General features: G+C 33.3%; 1 protein-coding gene across 1 annotated transcript; it reads left to right on the top strand.

Annotated features, from left to right (window-relative positions):
* The first annotated feature begins 14243 nt into the window (after positions 1 to 14243).
* On the top strand, positions 14244 to 23012 carry LOC131164096 (hydroxymethylglutaryl-CoA synthase). The gene is made up of 12 exons (XM_058121062.1): positions 14244 to 14657; positions 16346 to 16452; positions 17059 to 17191; positions 18623 to 18766; positions 19863 to 20021; positions 20855 to 20928; positions 21025 to 21100; positions 21211 to 21266; positions 21377 to 21464; positions 21835 to 21975; positions 22069 to 22218; positions 22449 to 23012. Exons 1-12 carry the CDS (start codon positions 14586 to 14588, stop codon positions 22662 to 22664), a joined length of 1416 nt encoding a protein of 471 aa, XP_057977045.1. The 5' UTR covers positions 14244 to 14585; the 3' UTR covers positions 22665 to 23012.
* Positions 23013 to 23259: the final 247 nt, after the last annotated feature.

Here is a 23259-nt window from a genome sequence, read left to right as displayed (position 1 = left end):
TCTATTTAGAGGTAATTCAGATCAACCAAATTCCCCCTGGTCCAACTTTTATAAAATAGGTTATTTAAGTCCATAAAAATTTAACAATCTCCCACTTTTTTTTTTGACTATGTAACTAAATTTTATAAAGAACACATAAATTCTTCACGCTAAATTTTATAGCATGTGGCCACAATAAAGAATAAAGAATATTGAACATGAGCAAGCACCATCTAACATAATAGTCTAAAATGAGATCATGCATGTTTAATTGTATAGAAAGTCATATCTGAAAAGGATACTAGCGTTGTACAAGTCAAGTTACACATAACCTTGTGACTATACACATAGGTTGATAATGAAATCATGCATATCCAATAACATAAGTATCCATAGCCGAACGAATACTAACATTACACCACTAAAACATACACAATCTAGTGGCTATACATATATATGCAACATGGGGAGTGTGATCAAATATGGCAAAATGTGGTCAACGTGTATGTTTTGCAAATAGTCCGAGCATTTTCTTAAGATGCTCCGATTTCAAAGAAGCTCGCCAAGACTACACAACACAAATGTTTCAATGCATCACTTAATGAGACTGGACCAGAAATATCTCAAATAGTCTCAGCACCGATCAAGATGTATATGATTCTCATTAAAGTCAATCGAGATCAATACTAAATCATAATACTTATATGTTTTACAAATGAGGGTACATCAAAATATCAAATGAGATTAATATCATAATGTCTATATATACATTACAACGGGACAGTAATCTCAATATTCCATAAATAATGCTAAACAAAATGCCTCAATATATGCAATTCATAATATGGTCATAATTAAAATTTACATAAGTGCGTACACATCATCATAAGCAACAATTAAATTGGTCAATGCAAAAAGTTCTTGAGAATAATATAATCATGGAGATATATATATATATATATATATATATATATATATATATATATATATATAATTAAGATCTATCATTATGATGCACTCTCACTAGCTCAAAATATCAAAGGGTTCCAACGACACCCATACTAGTTACATGCTCTTAAAAACTTTAGGAGTCAATGCCTTATTTAGTGGATCCTTTAATTATATATATAATTAGCATCCATCATTAGGTTAGGGTTGGCACATGACCTACATGTACTATTGCCAACTTGACAAGGCCTAACATCTCACCAAAATGTTATTGATCGACCTAATCAGGTTTAGCATGTGGTCTACATGTGGCAGACTTAACTAGGTTTGATGCATGGTTGGCTTGACTTGATCAGCTCTCCAATCTTTGGTCTGTTTCGCTCTCTAGATGGCTCCCTTGGCCAAATTAGGGTTCTATTCTCGGCAATTTTTTTCTTATTATATGTTGAACGAAATTACAAATGATAACTATTACCTCTATTCCTAAATTTCTCATAATATTTCATATTAATCCAAGGAATAGTTATTTCGTCAATCAAACACAATGTAATAGGAAAGAAAGAAAATAGAAGAGAGGAGAAGAGAGAAGAAACTTGTCTATTTCCTTCATGTTCAGTTGAATTAGATTGAAACCTTAAAAAATCTATTTTTTTCTTATTTGTTTCAACTAATGTGAGAAAAAAGAAAAAAAAAATTATACGTAATTATTTTACAATGTTACCTTATAATAGCAAGATAATAATGTTAGGATAATACATAAAATTTTTTTTTTTTTATCGCTCTAATTGCACAAGATCTCATACAAACAAACAAAATAATGTAAACAAAATTTATGACATAATCCTCTTTTTACAAAATTAAGAATTAATTCATCTTCGTATTTTTTTTCAATAGAAGGACAAAATATAGGCATTTTTTTATCCGATTTCTTAGCTTCTTTTTTTCTTTTCTCCTATTTATACACAATAATTAAAATTCTATTTTTTTTCTTTTCTTTTCTCTTCAACCAAACGCATTATAAATATAAAGTACTCATAATATTTTTTTTAAAAAAAACATTTTCTTAAATTTCTTTAAAAAATACATATAACAAGTTGGAGCCTGCTCCCTCGCGCCCTTTGGTCCGATTGCCTAAACGACAACGGTGCCAAAAGATGTCACGTGCATCGCGTGCACGGACTTCGCAGCATCAACAAACAAAAAATAATAACAAATAAATAAATAAAATGTAGACGTCATTAGATTTATGCGACGATGGAGAGAGAAGAAAAGAAAAAAGGAGGGAAGAAAAATACAGCTTGTTCACGTGATAGGCAGATTCCCAACTACCACAAGGCGGGCCCACCAAAGTGTAAGTACGTCATCATTTATGGCCCATTCGAGTGGTGGGCCCCAGCCATGGGGCCCGAGGGAGTACTCTTCGGGCTCCGCAGTCCCCAATTGACCACCATGAGGTGACCCGACCCGTCTTGAGTTAGCGGTCAATTATTTTTGCTCTTATTTTTTGGTTTGAAAAAAAAAAAAAAAAAAAGCAGTCAAATTCGGCTGATTGAAAGCGGAAGGTGAAAGGGAGTAAATTAGAAAAATTTTATGGAATTTTCTAATAACTATATCTACTTTTTCATTATTATATTTTATATTATAATAAATTATTCATAATATGTTATAATTAAGTTTTTCTTTCTTTTTTTGTCCACTAGTGTGGAGATTTTAAAATAATTACATTTATACATATTTATTTATTTTGTGCCTATTCATTTAGTTGAGAAGATTACATTTAAAAGTGCATTTTAGTAATTTTATTTTTAATTTTAAGAATAGCTGTGATATTCTTTACTCTGATACCGTTTATTAATATATAAAAAAAAAGAGTAGTTACCAAAGATTTTAAGTTTTTTTGTTTTAATAGAATATGCAAATTGAAGCAGACAAGAATAAAAATTATGTGCATGCTGTGAAATTTTCATAATTAATTTTTCAAATTACCTATATAATAATAATAATAATAAAACATAAATTTTGTTATAAATTAAATAAATACAACATAGTTATTATAATGATTAAAAAATTTTAATATATGTGCCTATGCAGCTCTTTTAAAAAATTATCACATTCATTAAATGAGTAGGTTGACATGTAAATTAATTACATGTTTTGTTTAAAATTGTACTAAACTAGTCAAATTAATTTTTATTCATCATTTACGATACCACAAATTATACAATAAAGTCTAGTTGGTTGACAATGAGATAATGATATGTTGCTTCTATCAATAGAAAAAATATATATATAAAAATTTATTAGAATTAAAGTAGTCAAATATTATGCACATTGTATAGGCCTCTATTAGTCTAATGCCCTAAGATTTCAATTCCAAAGTAACTTTTTATAGTTTCAAGTTTAAAACTGTCTAAAAGATCAAAGTTTTTTTTTTTATATAATAAATATCACAATGTCCTAGAGAAGGATCTAGAATAACAAGCAATAATAATATTACAAGTTCGATGGAGTCTTCACTAACTTGTCATTTTCCTAAGTGCAGTTAGCTCACCTTATTACTACTCGTTGATTGGTCTCTAAACTAATCTTAAGGTCTGCATTTATCAAAATTGAAATAGGGAGTTCAGTTACATAAGGGAAAGGTATTAGCACCCGCTACACATCTGTTTTACAAACGGTGTCTAATTAATTATAAATTATCCATAAATTGAATCTAATAGTCTTTAATTAACTCCTTTTAGAAAAGCAAATAAATATTAAAACATTAGAAGAAAATATGAAATAGGGTGTGATTTAAGAATGTCTAATAAGACCTCTAAAAGAGGGGATCTTGTTAGATAAACCTCCCTCATAACTAATATATGTGAAGTTTGAAAAAACTATTTACCCTTTGTTTAATCATTGGAACACACAAAATAATAGGATATATATACATATAATAATTAAACAAATTCCTCAATTTTGATTAAAAAAAAGTCTTTAAAATATTTCCATATTTTTTCAAAAAAAATTTAAATTTTCTAACATTTTTCTGTAATTTTTTAGGATTTTTAAAGACTTTTTCCTTCATTTTTGATATTTTTATTTTCTAATTTTTTTTATCCAACTCAAAATAACTCAAATAATTTTTTTATTTGTTTAATATTTTTTTTATTTTACATTTTTTATAATTTTTAAAAACTAATTTTGAAATTAAATAAATGAATCGTTAGTTCGAAAAAGTTAGACCGATTCAACCAATTTGAACCGGGTTTGATCCGATTGGGAAGAGTGGTCGACCATGTGTCAGCCAGCGACGACAATATGTGACACGGCTTATTATTATTATTATTATTATTATTATTGGCAGCACATTGATGTCATCATGATATCACCCCCCACGTGGTAGTCTCTAATTAGCTCTAGGGATTTGGCACGGATCGCTGACATAGTAGTGATCTGAATGTCTAGAGAAAACACAAATTAAACGACAAGAATTACACCAAGTTGCTCCCCGAGTACATGGTACTAGTTATGACATGTGTCCCACTAATATATATATAAAAGTCTTTTTTTCCTCTCTCTTTCTTTTCTTCTTTCTTTCCCCGCTTCTGCTCTTTCTCTTTCCTTCTCTCTCCTCTCCCTTTTCCTCTCTCTTCTCTCTCTTTCTCTCTCCCCCTTTATGCTTCTCTCTAATTCGATCTCACTTCACTCTTCTCTTCTCTATTTTTCTCTCTCTTTTCATTTGAACCTCTCATTCTTCTCTCTATTTTCACATTCTCTCTTACACAAATCTCTCTTGTTGTGAAATGATCTCTCTCAAACAATACACAGTGGAATAGCAATATTGTATAAAGAATTAAACAAACACTTACAACAATTTAAATGATGAATCCAGAATCATTCCACAATCATAGCAAAATATAATAAAACAAAATTAGAACAACGACACCAGGAATTACATGGTTCAGTAAAGCCGACATCCACTGGAGCAATCGGCAAGAGATTTCACTATGAAAATCAAAGATACACACTCAATGATCTTCTCTCCTTCTCTCCCCCCTCTCTCGTACTCTTACATATCAAAATATTCCTAGAAGAAAATATATAACAACCCTTCGAAGGTTTCCCTTCGAATCCCCAACCATCATAATGTTCACATTCCAAATTTGAAATTTTCCTCGCAACCCAACGAACACTTGTCAACGAGCACAGGGCACTCGTCGACGAGAGAGAGAAGACAACTCGTTGACTAGTGAGCCTACTCGTCGACGAGTCTCAGGATTTCTATAATTTCCTGGCTCTTGGTATCTACTCATCGACGAGCACAAGGCACTCGTCAACGAGTCACTGCTGCATTCTTCAAGAAAACTTCAACACATGTTTTCCTTCTTTTGTTTGTGACTCCATCGAGTATAAGAGCCACATACAAATACAACAATCTCCACCTTGACAATTATACGCCCCTTAGGAGAACCTGGAAAACAAATCTGATTGCTCTACCTTGAACTTAGAATGTTCGGTTGGGACCGTCTCCCTTCTAGCACTTGAAGACAAACACCAAGTTCAAGCAACACTGCTTGAACTTCCAATGGCAGCTTCAGCTTCTACCATCAACCCTGATACAGTTGTAGATGTAACACCCGAAGACTTCACCCTAGACTTCTAACAAGACCTTTCCACAGCAGAAAACACAAATATTGTTGCAAGTCTTCTATCACCAAAGCCCTCTGTATAGTCTTTAACAAATCTCACAACTGAAAGTTTGCTCTGTTGCCTGCTGAAACACCCCATTTCACAATCATGGAGGGCCTTTGACATACCCCGGACATCACAGCCCATCCTTGGGTACCGAGCGGTAGACATTTCATAATGATTCTCCACAGAACCCCCTTAAGACAGCAAACAAAGTCTCCCTACAGTTCCATCTATAAAACCACCCTAAGATAACTCTAATCTCCTTGCAGTTTTGTATATGCGAATCAGCAAACCAAGACCCATCTTGGTCATACCCAACACATTCATGTCAAAACCTTTCAATAGAGTTCCCAACTAATCAACCTCAATTAAAGCATTTCCAACCAATAACATGTCATTCACACATAACAAATATATCACTCCACTGCATACTATCACCCTCTTCCAAACTGGAAGCCTCACCAACTCACACATCTGGTATATACGCAATACCTCCTTTTCCTCCACTATAACATTCATCCACCTATTTTTCCCTTTTTCATGCATTGCAACTTGAAAAAAAAAAAAAAAAATAGTAGAAACCTTGCTGCTAGTAGTAATGAATACATGAAATACCAGAATGTCAAATGTATACCTGAGTGATGGTCTGATAATGCACATAGGCCCATCGTGATTCTGCTGGTCTCCTGAGTTGAAACTCCCCGTAATATGACCAATGTCATCCATACTCTGAGTCTATAGCTCCACCTGCTTCACATACCTATTCATACCGTGATACTATTGACCCGAGAGAGAACTCCCAGCATTTCTGCCCTAATTTCCTAATTCCATATGAATAACATGATTGCTACTGTCGCAGTTTTCTGACAATTATTTCTCTTCCTTTACCTAAGTACGCTATCCCATGACTTTATCATCAAAAATCATGTCCTCGATCGCCCCTTTATTTGTCACAGAATCACCCAGCTTGAACCCACCTTTCTTATACCCTAGAAAAAGTGTACTGTTCAGACATAACATCAAGCTTAGATCCTTCTTCGTTAGAATAGTGCACCAGTGGACATCCACTCACAACTAAGTAGTCTACTATAAAACTTGCTCACAATTCACCTACAACTTTTCCATCTAGCGACACTTTTGACGATCGGTCACACGAGAAACGTGTCATACTCATTGACTTCACCAAGAAGTACCCTACAAGCCCTATATATGATCTACCTTGCTCAAAAAACTCCTTGAATGAAACCAGTGTACTCAGTCCCAATATTTGACTTAAGAATCGCTCTCTTGGTTTGGTTCTCCACCTCAGCCATTGCATGAAGTACACCAAGACCCTTCGTGATACATCTACGAAATATATATGTCTATCCCCTAATGCTTTCATCATTGGTTCCCAAACATCTGAATACATGTAGTCACTCATATGCTTTAACCGCATATGCCACAAGATACATGACACATATTCAACAGTTGCAACTCTACCTAGAACTTTAACATCTTGCAGTGCATAGATATTTCCCGCTACTTTTTCCCCTTTCATCACTATAGAGTCACCTTAACACATTTTCATTTCTCCACATTCAAACTCGTAACAATATCCATTACAGTCTAAAGTTCCCAATGAAATACCATTCTTCCTTAGACCCGATTCATACTTTACATCACATATGATTCTTACAACGCCATCATACATTTTGATTTTGACATTTCCAATAAAAAACATTTTGCATGAAATATCATTTTCCATCAAAATACAATTAGCATAAACTAATCTGTAGATGTAAACCATTTTCTAGGATAAAAGCATCTGGTATCTAAGATCCAAGAATCACCTATGAAGCACTCCAAACCTGATGAAACACATAGCATGTCTTTATCACTACATTCTAAATCTTCCTCCACTACACTTGCAGATTTTGATGAACCCTTAGACATATATCAGCATCCAGCTTTTGCCAAACTAATGTCGGATAATTCTCATCCATGACGTGATACAACACATCATTAGCCAAACAAAGTCGAAAAGATTGCTCCCAATTCATTCCAAGTCGTTGCATCCATGCTATCCGATTAACTATCACCAAACCTTGTTGTACCAAGAGATCCTTCAATGCAAAGACCATTACAACTTCTCTCTGATACCAATTGTTGTGAAATAATGTCTCTCAAAAAATGCACAGCAGAATAACAATATTGTATAAAAAATCAAACATACACTTGCAACAATCTAAATGATGAATCCAACATCATTTTACAACCATAGCAAAATATAGTAAAGCAAAATTAGAACAACGACATCAAGAATTACGTGGTTCGACAAAGGCTATATCCATGGGAGTAATTAGTAAGAGATTTCACTATGAAAATCAAAGATACACACTCAATGATCTTCTCTCCTTCTCTCACCCCTCTCTCTTACTCTTACATATCAAAATATGCCTAGAAGAACATATATAACAACCCCTCGGAGGTTTCCCTCTGAATCCCCAACTATCATAACGTTCACATTCAAAATTTGAAAATTTCCTTGCAGCCCAACAAACACCCGTCGACTAGTGAGCCTACTCGTCGACGAGTCTCAGGATTTCTGCAATTTCTTGACTCTTCGTATCTACTCGTCGACGAACACAGGGCACTCGTCGATGAGTCATTGCTGCATTCTTCAAAAAAACTTCAACACATGTTTTCTTTCCTTTGTTTGTGATCTCCATCAAGTATAAGAACCACATACAAATACAACATCTCTCTATTTCGATTTTCTCATCTCAAATTTTTATAGGTTTTGATGAATCCCCACTATGGCAGAGCTCTCTACTTTGACTTCCAGATCTAGATGATGATCTGCTTAAAGGTACAAATGAATCACTTTTCCCTTTAATTTATCTTTCATTTCATGATTTCTTTGGTATTTCTCTCTCTGCAGGTTTTATTTTGAAACCAATCAGAGAGCTTCAAGTTCTTTACTAAATAATCTCAGCACAAAGCCTAAGTTCGGACCCTAAAGGTGAATCCTTTTTTTTTTTTTTTTTTCATTTTTTTGTTCACTTAGATTTTTTCGGGGAATTTCCTCGGGTTTTCTTGTGAAACAAACAAGATGAGTTAATCTAACCTAAGTTAGGTTTGGGGTCAGGTCTGGTTAATTGGGATTATGAGCTTTATATTAGTTGGGTTAACTTACTGGGTCTAGTCTAGGATTAAGCTTAATTAAGTCTAGGCTGGACTAGATTGGACCAAGCTTAGTTGGGCCAGGAGCATGGGTTTAGGCTATAGTTGAATTGGGTCAAGCCTAATTGGGTCGTGCATTTGAATAGGTTCAATTTTGGATTCTGAACGTTTATGAGTTAGATTGTTTCAAGCCCAATTGGGTCTGGGTTAATAGAAGTGAGCTTTAGGCTTAGAATTGGGCTTAAGCCATGGGACGCTAGATCAATGTTGACCTGGTTCTTAGGTCAGCTATCGGGTTAGGTTGACTCAGATTCGAGTCAGATATCAGGTAATCGGGTATGGGTATTTGGATCTGAGTCAACATTCGAATCTAAACATTCCAAATTTGAGTCAAATTCCCAAACCTTATTTGATATATTCTGAGAAAAGAAAACATTTTCAATTCTATTACAACACGAACTACAAAATTCAAAACTTAGCATTTTCTAAAAATTAAAAGAAAATAGTGCAACATTAATTGCTAACCCATTTTAAATTCCTCACTCTGTAATTTTTCCTTTGCCCAAGCCTTCTTAAACTCTCTTTCACTGCATTTCTTCACTGCCTCTGCTCTAAACTCTTCAATCTGCAACTTTTTTCCTCAAGCCTCCGACCCTCTGAAATTCCCTTTTTGCTGCACATGCACTTCGAACCACCTTCCTTTTAATCTTTTTGCTACCAAATCCTAACTCTTCTTAACAATTCTTTTCAAAAACTCTCAATAAACTCTTTAGATTTTTGTTTTTGTGTCTCAGCCTCTATGTCTGTGTCCTTGCCTCACTCTCAAATTCTCTATTTATAGGCATTTTTCTAAACACCAATTTAAAAATCAAATTTAAATTAATCAATCAAACTCAAAATTAATTTGTTAATTAAGTTGATTAATCAATTCAAATTGTTCAAAAGTAATCAACCAGTTTTTAATTCTGATTTCCTAACTGAAATTCTATTGTATGTGTGCAGGTGCAAGCACGGAGAATCCGACCCTCTTTTTATTTTATTTTTTCTGTTCAATTTTTTTTTTATTTTTAATGTAAAAATTCAATTTTTCCTGTATTTTATTTCCTTGCATTTTCTCATTTTATTGTATTTACCCAATTTTTGTGTTATGTAAGTCTCGAACAAAATAGGGCGTCTATAGTAAAATAAATAAAGGGTAAATTTGACATAATCACCTATAATTTTATTAATAGTAATATTAAAATACTTGTTAATTATTTAATTTTCTCAAAACTCATTACTATAAACAATGGTGCAGCTCTTTACAAAAATTTATGAAATTTATCCTTTCTAAATTCTTGAAAATATGTAAACAAAAATATGTATTTTTTAAATATTTATGAATGTTAATTGCTATCTCATTGAAGATTATTACTCATTAAAGAAAAAGTCACTTGGCTTAGTAATTGAAAAGTGAGGATTTTAATGAGGGAGGAATATATAAGAAAATAAATTTAATGGTCTTATTGCTTTCTTAATGATTATTTATTTAGGAATACACTTTTTAACTTATAAAATAAATGAATATTGTTCCTTCCTTGATTTAAATAACAAAATAGTAAAAGACTTGGTTCTTAAATTAATGCAAATGTTTAAATTTAGTAATCTAGTAATGAAAAAATATTACCAATAAATATCATTATTATGTTATAACAAGGTTGTGTTTGGAAACAAGTATTTTATGTCTTAGATTTAAAATTTTTGTCAATTTGACATAAATTAATGTAATTTATATTGTATTTTATCTAAATTCACATAAAATCTCACATAATTACAAGATAATAATTTTAAGGACAAAAAAGATTCACTTCCCCTAAGGTTTGACAAAAACAGAAACCTCTTTTGAGGTTTCAAAAATTAAACAAACTTCCTTTGAGGTTTCAAAAATGTCACAGACTTTCTCTACCATTTGCCTAAAAGGCACAAACCTCCCCTAAAAAAATTTATCTTTTTATAAAATTCAAGAGGAAGTTTGTATCTTTTTTACAAATCTCAAGTGATGTCCCTAAGATTGTTGAAATCTCAGGAGAAGTCCCTGGAACTTTTGAAACCTCAGGAGATGTTATTGTCTTTCTATCAAACCGTAGGGAAGATTTGTGTCTTTTGCCCTAATTTAATACATTTAGAGTTTATATTAAAAATTAATGATACCTTATGTAGTGTATAATAAATTAATAATATTAGTAATAAAAAGTAAGATATTTATCACTAGGAAACTTTCGAAGTTTTTTTTTTTTGAAAAATTGTGAGTAAATGAAATAACGATAATGCATAGCCGTGAATGTTTGGAAATACATTTCTTAATTATCAAATTTACCCTAACTTGACTCGCAAAAATAAACCAAATTAAGAATATGACAGAAAGAAACTAGGGTTATCAATTATGCTTCTTCTCCTTTGTACAATTTATATTCAGTAGTAATAAGAGTAATTTAATAATAATGTCCACTTAATTATAAGGCGAGCTTATTGTAGAAATAACCAATAATATTAGTGATATTAACTATATGACTTTTTTACATTATATTTATTCCATTGGAAGTAAATTTTAAAATAATAGAAATTAAACATTACTTATTTAGTAAATTATTTTTCTTTTAAAATATTAAAATTAAACACCTAATAAAAAATAGACAATTCATATTTTTTTATAAATTATAATGACGAATTTACCCTCTCTCTTTTTTAAAAAAATTATAATTTAATACATTTTATAAAAAATTAAAATTTAAAAGGAGTGAAAGTAAAAAACAAATAGAAGTTTTTTCCCGTTTTATTATTAAAAATAAATAAAATATTAAATAATACTCTGATTGGGAAAAATTTTCCCAAAGTAATGCTCACGTAATCTCGCAGCTTGATGCTGCTAGATTTAAACTGATGGGCCGCTGGGAAGAAGACGCGTGGCATGGAAGGGAGCAAATCTCGCAGTTTGGTGCTGCGAGATTTAAACTGATGGGCCGCTAGGAAGGAGACGCGTGGCATGGAAGGGAACAAATCTCGCAACCAGCGGGAAGTTGACACGTGGCATGGAGGCTCGCAAATCTCGCAGCTCCAAGCTACGAGATTTAAAGGAAGAAGCTAGCGGGAAGGTGACGCGTGGCGGGGGAGCAAATCATGCAACCAGCGGGAAGGTGACGCGTGTGTTTCGCATGGATGATGATGATTATGGAGTACCTCTTGGCGGAGAGGATCCACATCCAGGACGACAGGACAGGACACCTGATGCTGCTGACCAGAAGAGAGAGGGTAGACGCAGACGGCAGCCACCACGACCCAGGAGATGACCTTGCTGCGGCACGGAATAGTTTAACATTATTTTCATTGCATTTGATTTGTATGTATATCATTGATTGTTTTGATTTCATTTGTATAGTATTGATTATTTTTTTATTCTTTTGTATGTTGATTATTTTTATTTCACTTGTATAATATTTGATTATTTTAATTTCATTTGTATAGTCATGTGTCTTGTGCACACTTCATAGTCTTGAAGTTTTTTTATATAATTTTTCAAATTAAATTGAGATGAATAAAATAACTTTTATTTAACTAAACAGTGAAAGATTCAACCTTTGCTCCAAAGAATTCAATACTGTCAAATATAAAAAATGACACATAATTCGTATTGTTAAAATTTGCATGCCTAATTAAGTTAATTCCTGAAATTGAATTATCTTTTACTGTAAAATTCGTATCGTTAAAATTTGTATGGTATTTGGTTAATGAATTTTACTCTTGGCGATGTATTTAGTGTCGTGGGTAGTCAAAGCAAGATTACTTGTGTATTAAAAAAAAAATAGCTTAAATATTTTTTAAGCTAATTTTCCAAGACATTAAAAACAAATTAGACATTTAAGAATAATCTACCCATATGATAGTATCCTAAGGTAATTTTGGTATAAATTTAATCATTTCTTAGTTAAACTCCAATAGATTAGTATTTACTTTGTTTTGTTGGGTCTCATAATATTATTCTATAAAAGGACGTTAACAATTTTGTCCCAATCTCTTCCCCTCCATCATTCAAAAAATTCTAACTTGATTTACCACTACATTTAAGAAATTATTATGTCACAGTTTAATTAGATTTAAACTTGAAATTGAACTGATAACTAAAGACTATTAAAAAAAAAACGAAACTAAACCGAACAAATCTATTAAACGAGTTTTGAATTCAGTTAAGATCAAAATTTTGAATTATATCGATTTTCAAATATTTTTTAACAGTCCCATCCTTGATGACTCGGGGATTATAAATTGAATTTCTATTAAAATTGTTTCTACGCAATAGTCCACACTCTTCATGCATCTAATAATTGATTATTTTTTTTAAATCCCAATATAATTCCCTAATAAAATAAATTTTGAAGGTGACTTAATTAGGTAACATTTTTTAATTAATTACAAATCAGTACAACAGTCGTACAATGTTGTTCCATTTGAACATAATCTAGAAGGGCTGCCTATTCATTTCACACATGACACAAGTTTTATGTCCTTGAAAATTGAAAAGTTTTAAAAAGAAATAATAAATAAGAAAAATGTTTTGACTGCTACACTTTAAACAGGAAAAGAGTCCAATAGTTTAAACTCCTAATCTCAATTGGATTTTAAATTGATGAAGCACCCATGAATTTTTAAAGAATACTTTAAATTAATCCATATATTATAATGAGAAATATATATATATATATATATTATATAGTATTCATTAAAAAAATTGTATCATTATTACAGACAAAACTCGGGTCGAGTTTTTTTTAACTTTAATAAAATTTATTTTTGAGCTCACCGACTAGCTGGAATTTAACTTTAAAAAAAATCTTCAATTTCTAGGTCACTTCTTAATTTATATTGTTATATAAAATAAATTAAAGTAAGTTCTAAAAATAAATCATTCAAAAATAATTAATTAATTTTATGAAAAAAATATATTATATATGCGTTTGGTGATAATTGATTCATAAATTAATTTTTTGGTGACAAATCTCGCAGTTTGGTATTGTGAGATTTGTGCCACACATCACCTTCCCGCTGGCTTCTCCCTTTAAATCTCGTAACTTGGAGCTGTGAGATTTGTGAGCCTCCGTGCTACGCGTCAACTTCTCCCTGACTACGAGATTTGCTCCCTTCTGTGCCACTCGTCTCCTTCCCAGCGGTCCATCAGTTTAAATCTCGCAGCATCAAGCTGCGAGGTTACGTAAGCATTGGAAAATTTTTTCCTAATTTGAGTATTATTTAATATTTTATTTATTTTTAATAATAACATGGGAAAAAACTCAAACAAATAGTACTTAGGTGTTGTCCAGCACCTGTCCTGAGGAGAGATTCCGTGGCCTGGTTGATTGCCATTTGCCAGTCGACAGTTGCCACCTGAGAAAAAAAATGAAATGGTATGCATTGTAAAAAAGCGTAGAAGTAGGGGGTAAAATGGGGAACTCACGCCCCACCTCTTGAAGTTCGAAGCTCCTTCCAATTTTTTTTTTTATTCACGAAGACTGCATTTGAAATTTGGAAAATTTTGGATGGCTCTCTCTCTCTTCTTTCCTCTCTCTCTCTACGCTTCTCTCGTTCTATAAATTGTAGGAGGAAGTGAGAGCCTCCCCTGCCTCACACCACACCTCCCTCTCTCCGAATTCTCAGGTTCTCCTCATTTCCCTCTTTACCTTCGCTCCCATCTCTCTCTCGGAATAAGAGTTGAAGAATCTGGGGGTTTTGTTTTGGGAATTTGAGGTGGAATAGAGCAGCAGCGGCAGCAGCAGCATCAGGTAGCGATGGCTTCTCAGCAGAGGAATGTGGGAATTCTCGCCATGGACATCTACTTCCCTCCCACCTACGTTCAGCAGGTATTTTGCTTGCTCTCTTTTCTTTTTTCATTTTTTTTTTCTGGCGGTGGGGTGGGCGTCTTTGGGGAACTTGGTTTCTTGGTTTTTCTGTAATCGCGATGCTTTTATGTTTAATGTCTGGAAATTTTAAGTTGGGTTTTCATCGGATTGTGATCTGGATGTGTATATGTGAAGGTTCCGGTTTATGAAGCTTTAGCGTTCTGTTTTGTGGTAGATAAATGTTTTTAGACGGTGGTGGCGGTGAAGGGAATGGCGTTGCTTAAATCTGTCGGATGATTTTTAATTCCTGAACTGAATATAAATTTCATCCCTGGAGCTGCATGGTAATTCAATTAATATTAACATTTGATTTTCTTTTGGGGATCATTATGCTGACCTGAGCCTGAAGTTATTCGTCTTCCCGTCCCATCCTTTTGCTTGTGGGGACTCCAAGTTTGATATCCAACAAGGAAGCAGCTGGATATCTAAAAATAATTATTATGTGCTTTTTTGAAGTAACCCTCCCCCTCTCTCTTTTTCCCCTTTTTTTTGTGGAAATTTTTTTTAGAAAAGAGAGAAAAGAAAAGTAATCCAGATTTAACTTCCTTTTGAGTATTTTATTTTTTCCCTTTTTGATTTGTGTATGGATAAATTTTTAAGGTGAAGGGGAATAGCCGAACAATCAATAGGGGCGCAAAGGAACTAAGTCCCATGTGGAAAACTCAGTGTTTGGCTTGGTTGAATTTCACTTGTGATCATTTTTCTAATAAATGATCTGAGCTTCGAACACAATGTTTGAGCTTGGTTAATAAATAAGCCAAGCTTGAATATTTGTGAGCGAGCTTGGTTCATTTATGCTAGTGAACAACCTCATTTAGGTGATTGTTTGACTGTGCCCTAAACAAAATAATTTTAACTGTTTGTGAATAGGCTCGTGAATAAGCTTGTAAGTATTTGCCCCTTATGTGCAAGAGGCCCCAGTTTATATAAATTTGCATGGATTTGGCTTAAAAACGAGCTTGAAATGAAAATGAGTTTTATCTCAATTCAATAACATTTTTAGATTTCTTTTAGAACGTTTAAAATAATGAAAAACATTTCTCCTATATCTTTAGCTCTCGTAATAATATATGATGATATAATTTTTTTTTTTTACAAAAAATTTGTATTTGATAATTTAATTTATAAAATATTGCTTATATATATATATATACATATATTTGTTTAGTATATTTATCAAATAAGCTTGTCTTTATATTAAAGTTAACTAAAGCTTAGTAGCACTTTTGAGCTTAGTTAGTAATTAAGTGAAGAAGTTTAGACAAGTATATTCAAGCTCGGCCTAAGCTTGGCTGGGGCTCAACATTGGTTAAAAAATTGTTGAACATTCTTGAACGTTGTGAGGCTTGGCTTTTTGTAGCTGTAGTAACCAATATCAAATGAAATACACCTTCTCAGTGGCAAAGAATCAGATAAAATAGATGTTTATGTTTGTGTTCTGTGCATGCATATCATTGTTGAGTATAATTTTTTTAAGTTATTGAATTTTGTTGAACTTGAAAAGAAAATTTTAACATTGTTAAAAAATTTTGAATTTATTTTTGTATGATATGCATATAACACACACATGCATTGATTTCCTTGCATATTAAATTATTTACATGTGCATTGGTCTTTAATTTGTTCTCTTCTTTCTAAACGCAAAATAGGAAACATTGGAGGCTCATGATGGTGCAAGTAAAGGGAAGTACACTATTGGGCTTGGACAGGATTGCATGGCATTCTGTACAGAGGTGGAAGATGTCATCTCAATGAGGTAGTGATTCATCTTTTGATCCTAATTGCTTTCAAGCAGCGATTAGAATTATATATAGTGTTGACGTTGCATTCTTGCTGATTATCATGAGTATTCACATTGTGCATGATTTCAGTTATAGACAAATTAATTATCTCTCAGTTTGGTCAGATGTCCTCAGCCATGGTCCTTTGTGGTTATGGCACCTTTTTTTAACACTGGAAAGGGCACTGACTTTTTTGTGATGCTTCCATGCTTTATTCTGCAAGGACCTCAAGATTTGTTTTGTAGCACTTTTGCAATCTTTTAAGAAGAATTAGAAGCACTACAACATGCAAAACTGTTTGTTTAGTTTGTTTTGAAAGGGCATTTTGTACAAATCCATGGAAAATGGAAATATGTTAGCCTAACCAGCTTTTACATTTAGCTAGTCTTAGCTCACATTTCCTCAATGTTTATAATCTAATTTTTAAGGGTAGTTTTGATATGATTAGTTTGGTTACAAACAATGCTTGTCTATGATCTATCATTCTTTAAATCCTGTAACTTCTGACTTCTTGTTTACTTAATATATATTGTAGTATCATAATTTAGAAGCCCTTTTTTCACAAGCTTTTGAATTTTCAGTATGACAGTTGTTAAATCCCTCTTTGAGAAATATGGGATTGATCCGAAACAAATTGGTCGGCTGGAAGTAGGCAGCGAGACTGTGATTGACAAAAGCAAATCTATTAAGACCTTCCTCATGCAGCTTTTTGAGGTATTTATCCAAATCATTTGTTCAAGGTTCTCTTTTTGTTTCAAATTTTGTTCCTTCCTCATTGGGATGGTGTGCATGTGCTTAAGATTTATGATGGTGGTTTAGAACCTCTACCAATGGATGGTCAAGATGGAAATAAATGTCAGCTCTGAATCATGTAGCATTATTTATGGATATATATATATATATATATATACTTTCAAGCTTTTTTTAGATTATATTTGGCTGCAGCCTGTTTCATAGTTTTAAAAAGCTAGGCTTTACTTGTAGAAGCAAAATATTTGATTCAGCTGGTAGAAGGAAGTAGTTTTCAATGGTTAAAAGGTGATTTCCTGTGTCTAGGTCATAGTTACCAGAAAATGCCAACACCATAGCAAACAACATATTGGTACAAATGTTCCAAAGCATGGTGCATTTTTGTTCCAAAACACTAAATCTAGCGATTCAAAGTTTTAATTCAATATTTTCGCATAGCATATTTTTTCTGTTAGTTAATGTGGAGAATTATTGCATTATAATTCCATTTTCATCCATTATTGATCTATTTCACAAAAATAAAATCCTTTTCTAGATTTTGGAACACTTAAAAGTCCTCCCCAAAATTTACAAATGCCCATTGCATAGTTCTCATCAATACTGTCGCATGTAGCAACAAATATATCCATATATAAGTAAACCCGTGGCGTTCAGTGTTTTAACGCATCTGCCATACTATGATCCCGTTTATGGAATGGAAAATTCCATGTTCTAGTAACATGGTCTGGGTCTTTCTGTTGGCAGCTGGTGTAGGATTCAAAATATTTTTCTTTAATGCATTCTTCATGTCTTTGATAAAATTTCAGCTTGAGTCATTTTATTCCTGGATTGTGCATATTCTTTTGTTCTAAAACTTACAATTTTTCTTGATTAAGCTGTTTTTTTTAGTGTGGATTTGCTTGTTCTGTTGTTTTTACATTCCCGTGTTTCCATGTCCTTCAGAATTCCTCCCATAGCTTGGATAAAAAATAAAATTTAATTAATGTAAAAATGCCTTTGAAAGACAGTTTTGTGCTCAACATGTATTGGGAGTGATGACTTAAACTGTTGAAACTGGGCTTTTGTATGCATTAGAGAACTTTGGTATCTTGTATTGATCTAGTGATTCGTCTCTAGTTGCTTTCTCATGCCTCCTTGAGTTTATGATTCAAAATTTCACTTCATGCATGATATCAATGCCACCACCAAATATGCCATAAGTTCCACTCTGTGTGGATTTGGCTACATGAACATTTCATGCCTAATATGATGACCAAAATTCCCTAAATTTATTGTATTTTTAGGGCTCAAATTTTCACATCACATGTCATCTTTCTCATCTTAAAGCAATGAAAACTTTTGAGCTTTGAGACAAATTTACATATTCTTGCTCTTTTTCCCATGTAAAACAAACAGGAATGTGGAAACACTGACGTTGAAGGAGTTGACTCAACAAATGCTTGCTATGGTGGAACTGCAGCTTTATTTAACTGTGTCAACTGGGTGGAGAGCAGCTCATGGGATGGACGCTATGGACTTGTTATCTGCACAGACAGTGCGGTACAGTAATTACCTAATGATTTTACTTTTTCTCAGACTACTGAGAAGATTTTTTTAGAGTTCTGATGAAGTTTAGTAAGTTTTTGACATTATGCCCAAACCTATATAAATGAGGACACAGATTCCTGTTGCAGATCCAAACCATTGGAAATAAGTCACTGTTGATTGCTTGATTGAGTCTATTCATCACTCTTCACTGATAGAACTTGTTGTTTGGCTTGCTTGGTTTTCATTTTGTATGTTGCATTTCCCTTTTCATTAGAAGTCCAAAAGTTATTGCTAATGGCCGTTAATTGGGCAAACAAAATTATTTCCAGAATCTCTTGTTTTTGACCTGGGCTTATTTATGACTTCTTGAATTTGTGTATTAGAAAATTTCTTGGTACATTGAAAAAGGTTTTCATAAAGGCTAAGGTGTCAGAATTTATGTTCTCATGTACTTTTTCCCGTTTAAGTGGATGGCTTTGTTTTTCTCTCTTTATTGCGTTTCCATGTCCTTTAGAATTCCTCCCATAGCTTGGATAAAAAATAAAATTTAATTAATGTAAAAATGCCTTTGAATGACAGTTTAGTGCTCTACATGTATTGGGAGTGATGACTTAAACTGTTGAAACTGGGCTTTTGTATGCATTAGAGAACTTTGGTATCTTGTATTGATCTCGTGATTCGTCTCTAGTTGCTTTCTCAGGCCTCCTTGAGTTTATGATTCAAAATTTCACTTCATGCATGATATCAATGCCACCACCAAATATGCCATAAGTTCCACTCTATGTGGATTTGGCTACATGAACATTTCATGCCTGATATGATGACCAAAATTATGTTCTTGCAGGCAAGGATGTCGAAATTATATTCGTGCTCCCTAAATTTATTGTATTTTTAGGGCTCAAATGTTCACATCACATATCATCTTTCTCATCTTAAAGCAATGAAAACTTTTGAGCTTTGAGACACTTTTATTGTACACTCCTCTGGGCAGATAGTTTTTCTATTCTCATTACTTATTATATCTAGAGGTATCAATTTAGAACATGCAGTCTGTATGAATATGTACTATTTTCCCTCACCGATTTTTTTTGTTTTTCCTTTTTACCAGGTCTATGCAGAAGGACCAGCCCGACCTACTGGAGGAGCTGCTGCCATTGCTATGCTAATAGGGCCTGATGCTCCTATTGCATTTGAAAGCAAGCTTCGTGCGAGTCATATGTCTCATGCCTATGATTTTTACAAGCCTAACCTTGCCAGTGAATATCCGGTAATCTTTCCTGGTTTCTCTTTTAATCTGCCATGATTTACAGGAAAGTTTCAGCTTGAGACTTGTTATTCACTTTGTCTTACTGTGCCTGTGTATATCTGGAAGTCTATCCTTGTCCATCCCCCACTCTGATGTTTTACAAACTTTTTGAGCATCAAAACACAGACACTTGGATACATGCATTTTTTATGTTACAAATAAAACTGTCTCCATTATTTGTCCATAATTAGCTCAATGTGCTGTGTTTGGATAGAATTTGTAAGGTTAAGCCTTCGTCTCTAAAAGGTTTCTCCTATTTGTGCGGTACCTTAATGAAAAGAAAAATGTTTAGTTCAAAAACCTATTCTCCTTTCATTCTTCTTAAATGAACAAATAATGGATTGTTCAATAGCGTAGCTAAAAAACTGAGTTACTACATTTTTCACTTGATTTGTGCTGCCTCGAAGCCTTTGTTATATAAAATTTATCAGATTTGTCAATGTAATGGTCATTGTCCTCTTCCATTCAACTTGTTAAGTAAAGGAAAAAGTATATAAGAAGGCCCAATTTGCTTCTTTCAAGGTGATGAATTTGTCTGGCATAAGCCCCACCCTCTTTTAATCCATTTTCCCCTCACTTTCCTCTTTCATGGCTTGCACGACTGGCTCAATTGAATGCTGGATGCCACGTAAAATGGCATGAAAAAATACTAAAAAATTAATGAAATCCTTGACTTCGCTACTAAATGGGTTGCAGCAGTTGCATGCTTACCAATTCGCAATTTTAATTGAGCATGTCTTGCATGGTAGACTCCAAGGCTTACCAAGCCTCATCTGTGGCAAATATTCTTGCAGGTTGTTGATGGGAAGCTTTCACAGACTTGTTACCTGATGGCACTTGATTTTTGCTATCAACGTTATTGTAATAAGTAAGCTGCTATTAAAGTACTCCCTGCATTTTCCTTTGTTCATTTTCTGGGAATATTTCTGCAGTGGAAACACTCTTACTGTTTTCCTTTCAATAGGTATGAGAAACTGGAGGGCAAACAATTTTCAGTTTCTGATGCTGACTACTTTGTATTTCATTCACCATATAACAAGGTAGCTTATATTATGATCCCTCGATATTTATTTCTTTTCACTTAAGAATTGAGATTCTAGACTACTTGAAGAAATGGTTAATTTGACTTCCTTTCCTTGAACAATTGCAGCTTGTACAGAAAAGCTTTGCTAGGTTGCTGTTCAATGACTACTTGAGAAATGCCAGGTTATTATGTCTTCTTAATTACTCTTGGAACCAATAAGTTCAAACTTTGAGATATTTACCCCTTTTTTATGCATGTCCTTGTCATTGATTATGATTGATTTGATTGGCAGTTCCATTGATGAGGCTGCTAAAGAAAAGCTTGGACCATTTTCAACTTTATCTGGGGATGAAAGCTACCAAAGCCGGGATCTTGAAAAGGTTTTGCCTCGAGTCCTAACCACTATCAATAAAGATGAAGGGAGAAAAAAAAAAGAGGGTCAAGAGTAGAAGTCATCGTGGATAATTAGAGCCTTTTTAACCCACTGAGCATAGTTAACCATTTACAGAATGTACTGGTCTATTCAGGTTATTCAGGAATTTACTAAATGCTGTGAATATTTCCTGCATCGTTTTAGGAGTTTAATGCATTAATGATTAAACTGAACAACTCTTGATAATACCCAACACTCTCCAAGGAAATAGATCTGGATTCATAGTCTATATACTGAAGGCACTGGTGGTTTAGGAACCTTTTTGTTATTTTATTTTATTTTTTATAATGTTTCACTTAGTCTCATGTATGATTCAGGCATCACAACAAGTTGCGAAGAGCCTCTATGATGCAAAGGTTCAACCATGTACTTTAATACCAAAGCAAGTCGGCAACATGTACACTGCATCTCTCTATGCAGCATTTGCATCCCTCATCCACAATAAACATAGCACACTGGTAATAGTTAACTGCATATTAAGGCAGGCTCTCTTTCTGTTGAATGCCATTTATTCTGTTCTAAACTTGATTTCCCCATTTTTTTTCTCTTAGGATGGAAACCGGGTAATACTGTTCTCATATGGGAGTGGATTAACTGCCACAATGTTCTCACTTCGACTTTCTGGCAGTCAACATCCATTTAGCCTGTCAAACATTGCATCTGTGATGAATGTAGCAGGGAAGTTGAAGTCAAGGCACGAGGTATTCTTTCAAATCCTTCTCATACTTGAGATATGATTAATTTCCACGAATGCAAATATCAACATGCCCGCACTGCCATACCCCATCACACAAACTTAAAAATGTGCCTAAAATTGCGACATTTATTCACAAGCAAAGAGGAAAGATTCTTGAACTGTTTTACACAATCAGTAATCATGAGAAATGAAAGGAAAAAGCATGGAAATTCTAAGAAACATGTTTCCGTGCAGTTCATGCCAGAAAAATTTGTCGAAACGATGAAGGTGATGGAGCACAGGTATGGTGCAAAGGACTTTGTGACAAGCAAGGACATCAGCCTCTTGCTTCCAGGCACATACTACCTCACTGAAGTTGACTCCAAGTATCGTAGATTCTATGCCAAAAAGGCTGCTGACAACACCTCTGAAGTCTCTTGTGAGAATGGTTTGCTTGCCAATGGTCACTGATTGTGGACTCGGAATAATGATGTAATGCCCAGCAGTTGTTGGCTTAATGTTTTTAGATGTTAGTTCTCAGCGTTTGGAACAATTTCTGTGCTTCCTTCAGTTAATTCTGTAGCAAATAGCTTGGTTTACAGCCTAGTATCAAATCTGGTCATTTTTTTATTGGGTTTTTTGCTTTCAAAATTCTCTTTTGCATTCAACAGAAATCGAAATCTTATGTTCATTTATAGTTATGTGAAGCTGAAAGAGTTGAAAAAACTTTCCCTCACCAAAGCAACTAGATGTTGAGAGATCTGTAATTTGAAATTCTGCTCAGTTGGAAGTGGGGAATGGAGAAGTTTTATGATACAATGTTTGTGTTATGATTTTCTATCCTTTTTACTTTTTTTTTTAAATATCGTATTGAGTCTAGAATGTTATATAATGAATAATTTTACATTCTCAATTTATAGTTGTCTATTCTCATGAAGTTTAAGCTTGAGACTTATAAAATATAAGGTTGGATATTTACCCATTAAGATTTATTAAGGGAAATTTTAGATTTCAAATTTTAGAAATATTTTGAGAAGTGATAATTTAAGACTTTTTAAATATATGT

This window comes from Malania oleifera, chromosome 9 (genome assembly GCF_029873635.1).
Source record: "Malania oleifera isolate guangnan ecotype guangnan chromosome 9, ASM2987363v1, whole genome shotgun sequence".
NCBI lineage: Eukaryota > Viridiplantae > Streptophyta > Magnoliopsida > Santalales > Ximeniaceae > Malania > Malania oleifera.
The sequence above is the reverse complement of the archived record's forward strand: the minus strand, read 5'-3'. Positions and strand labels throughout refer to the sequence as shown.

What these genes read in the sequence shown, in the direction of transcription:
- LOC131164096 (XM_058121062.1), top strand. Translation starts at nt 14,586, where the DNA reads ATGGCTTCTCAGCAGAGGAATGTGGGAATTCTCGCCATGGACATCTAC. An exon ending in TCCTCATGCAGCTTTTTGAG is followed by an intron (nt 17,192 to 18,622) that starts GTATTTATCCAA and finishes TAAAACAAACAG; the next exon opens with GAATGTGGAAACACTGACGT. An exon ending in AAAGCCGGGATCTTGAAAAG is followed by an intron (nt 21,465 to 21,834) that starts GTTTTGCCTCGA and finishes TGTATGATTCAG; the next exon opens with GCATCACAACAAGTTGCGAA.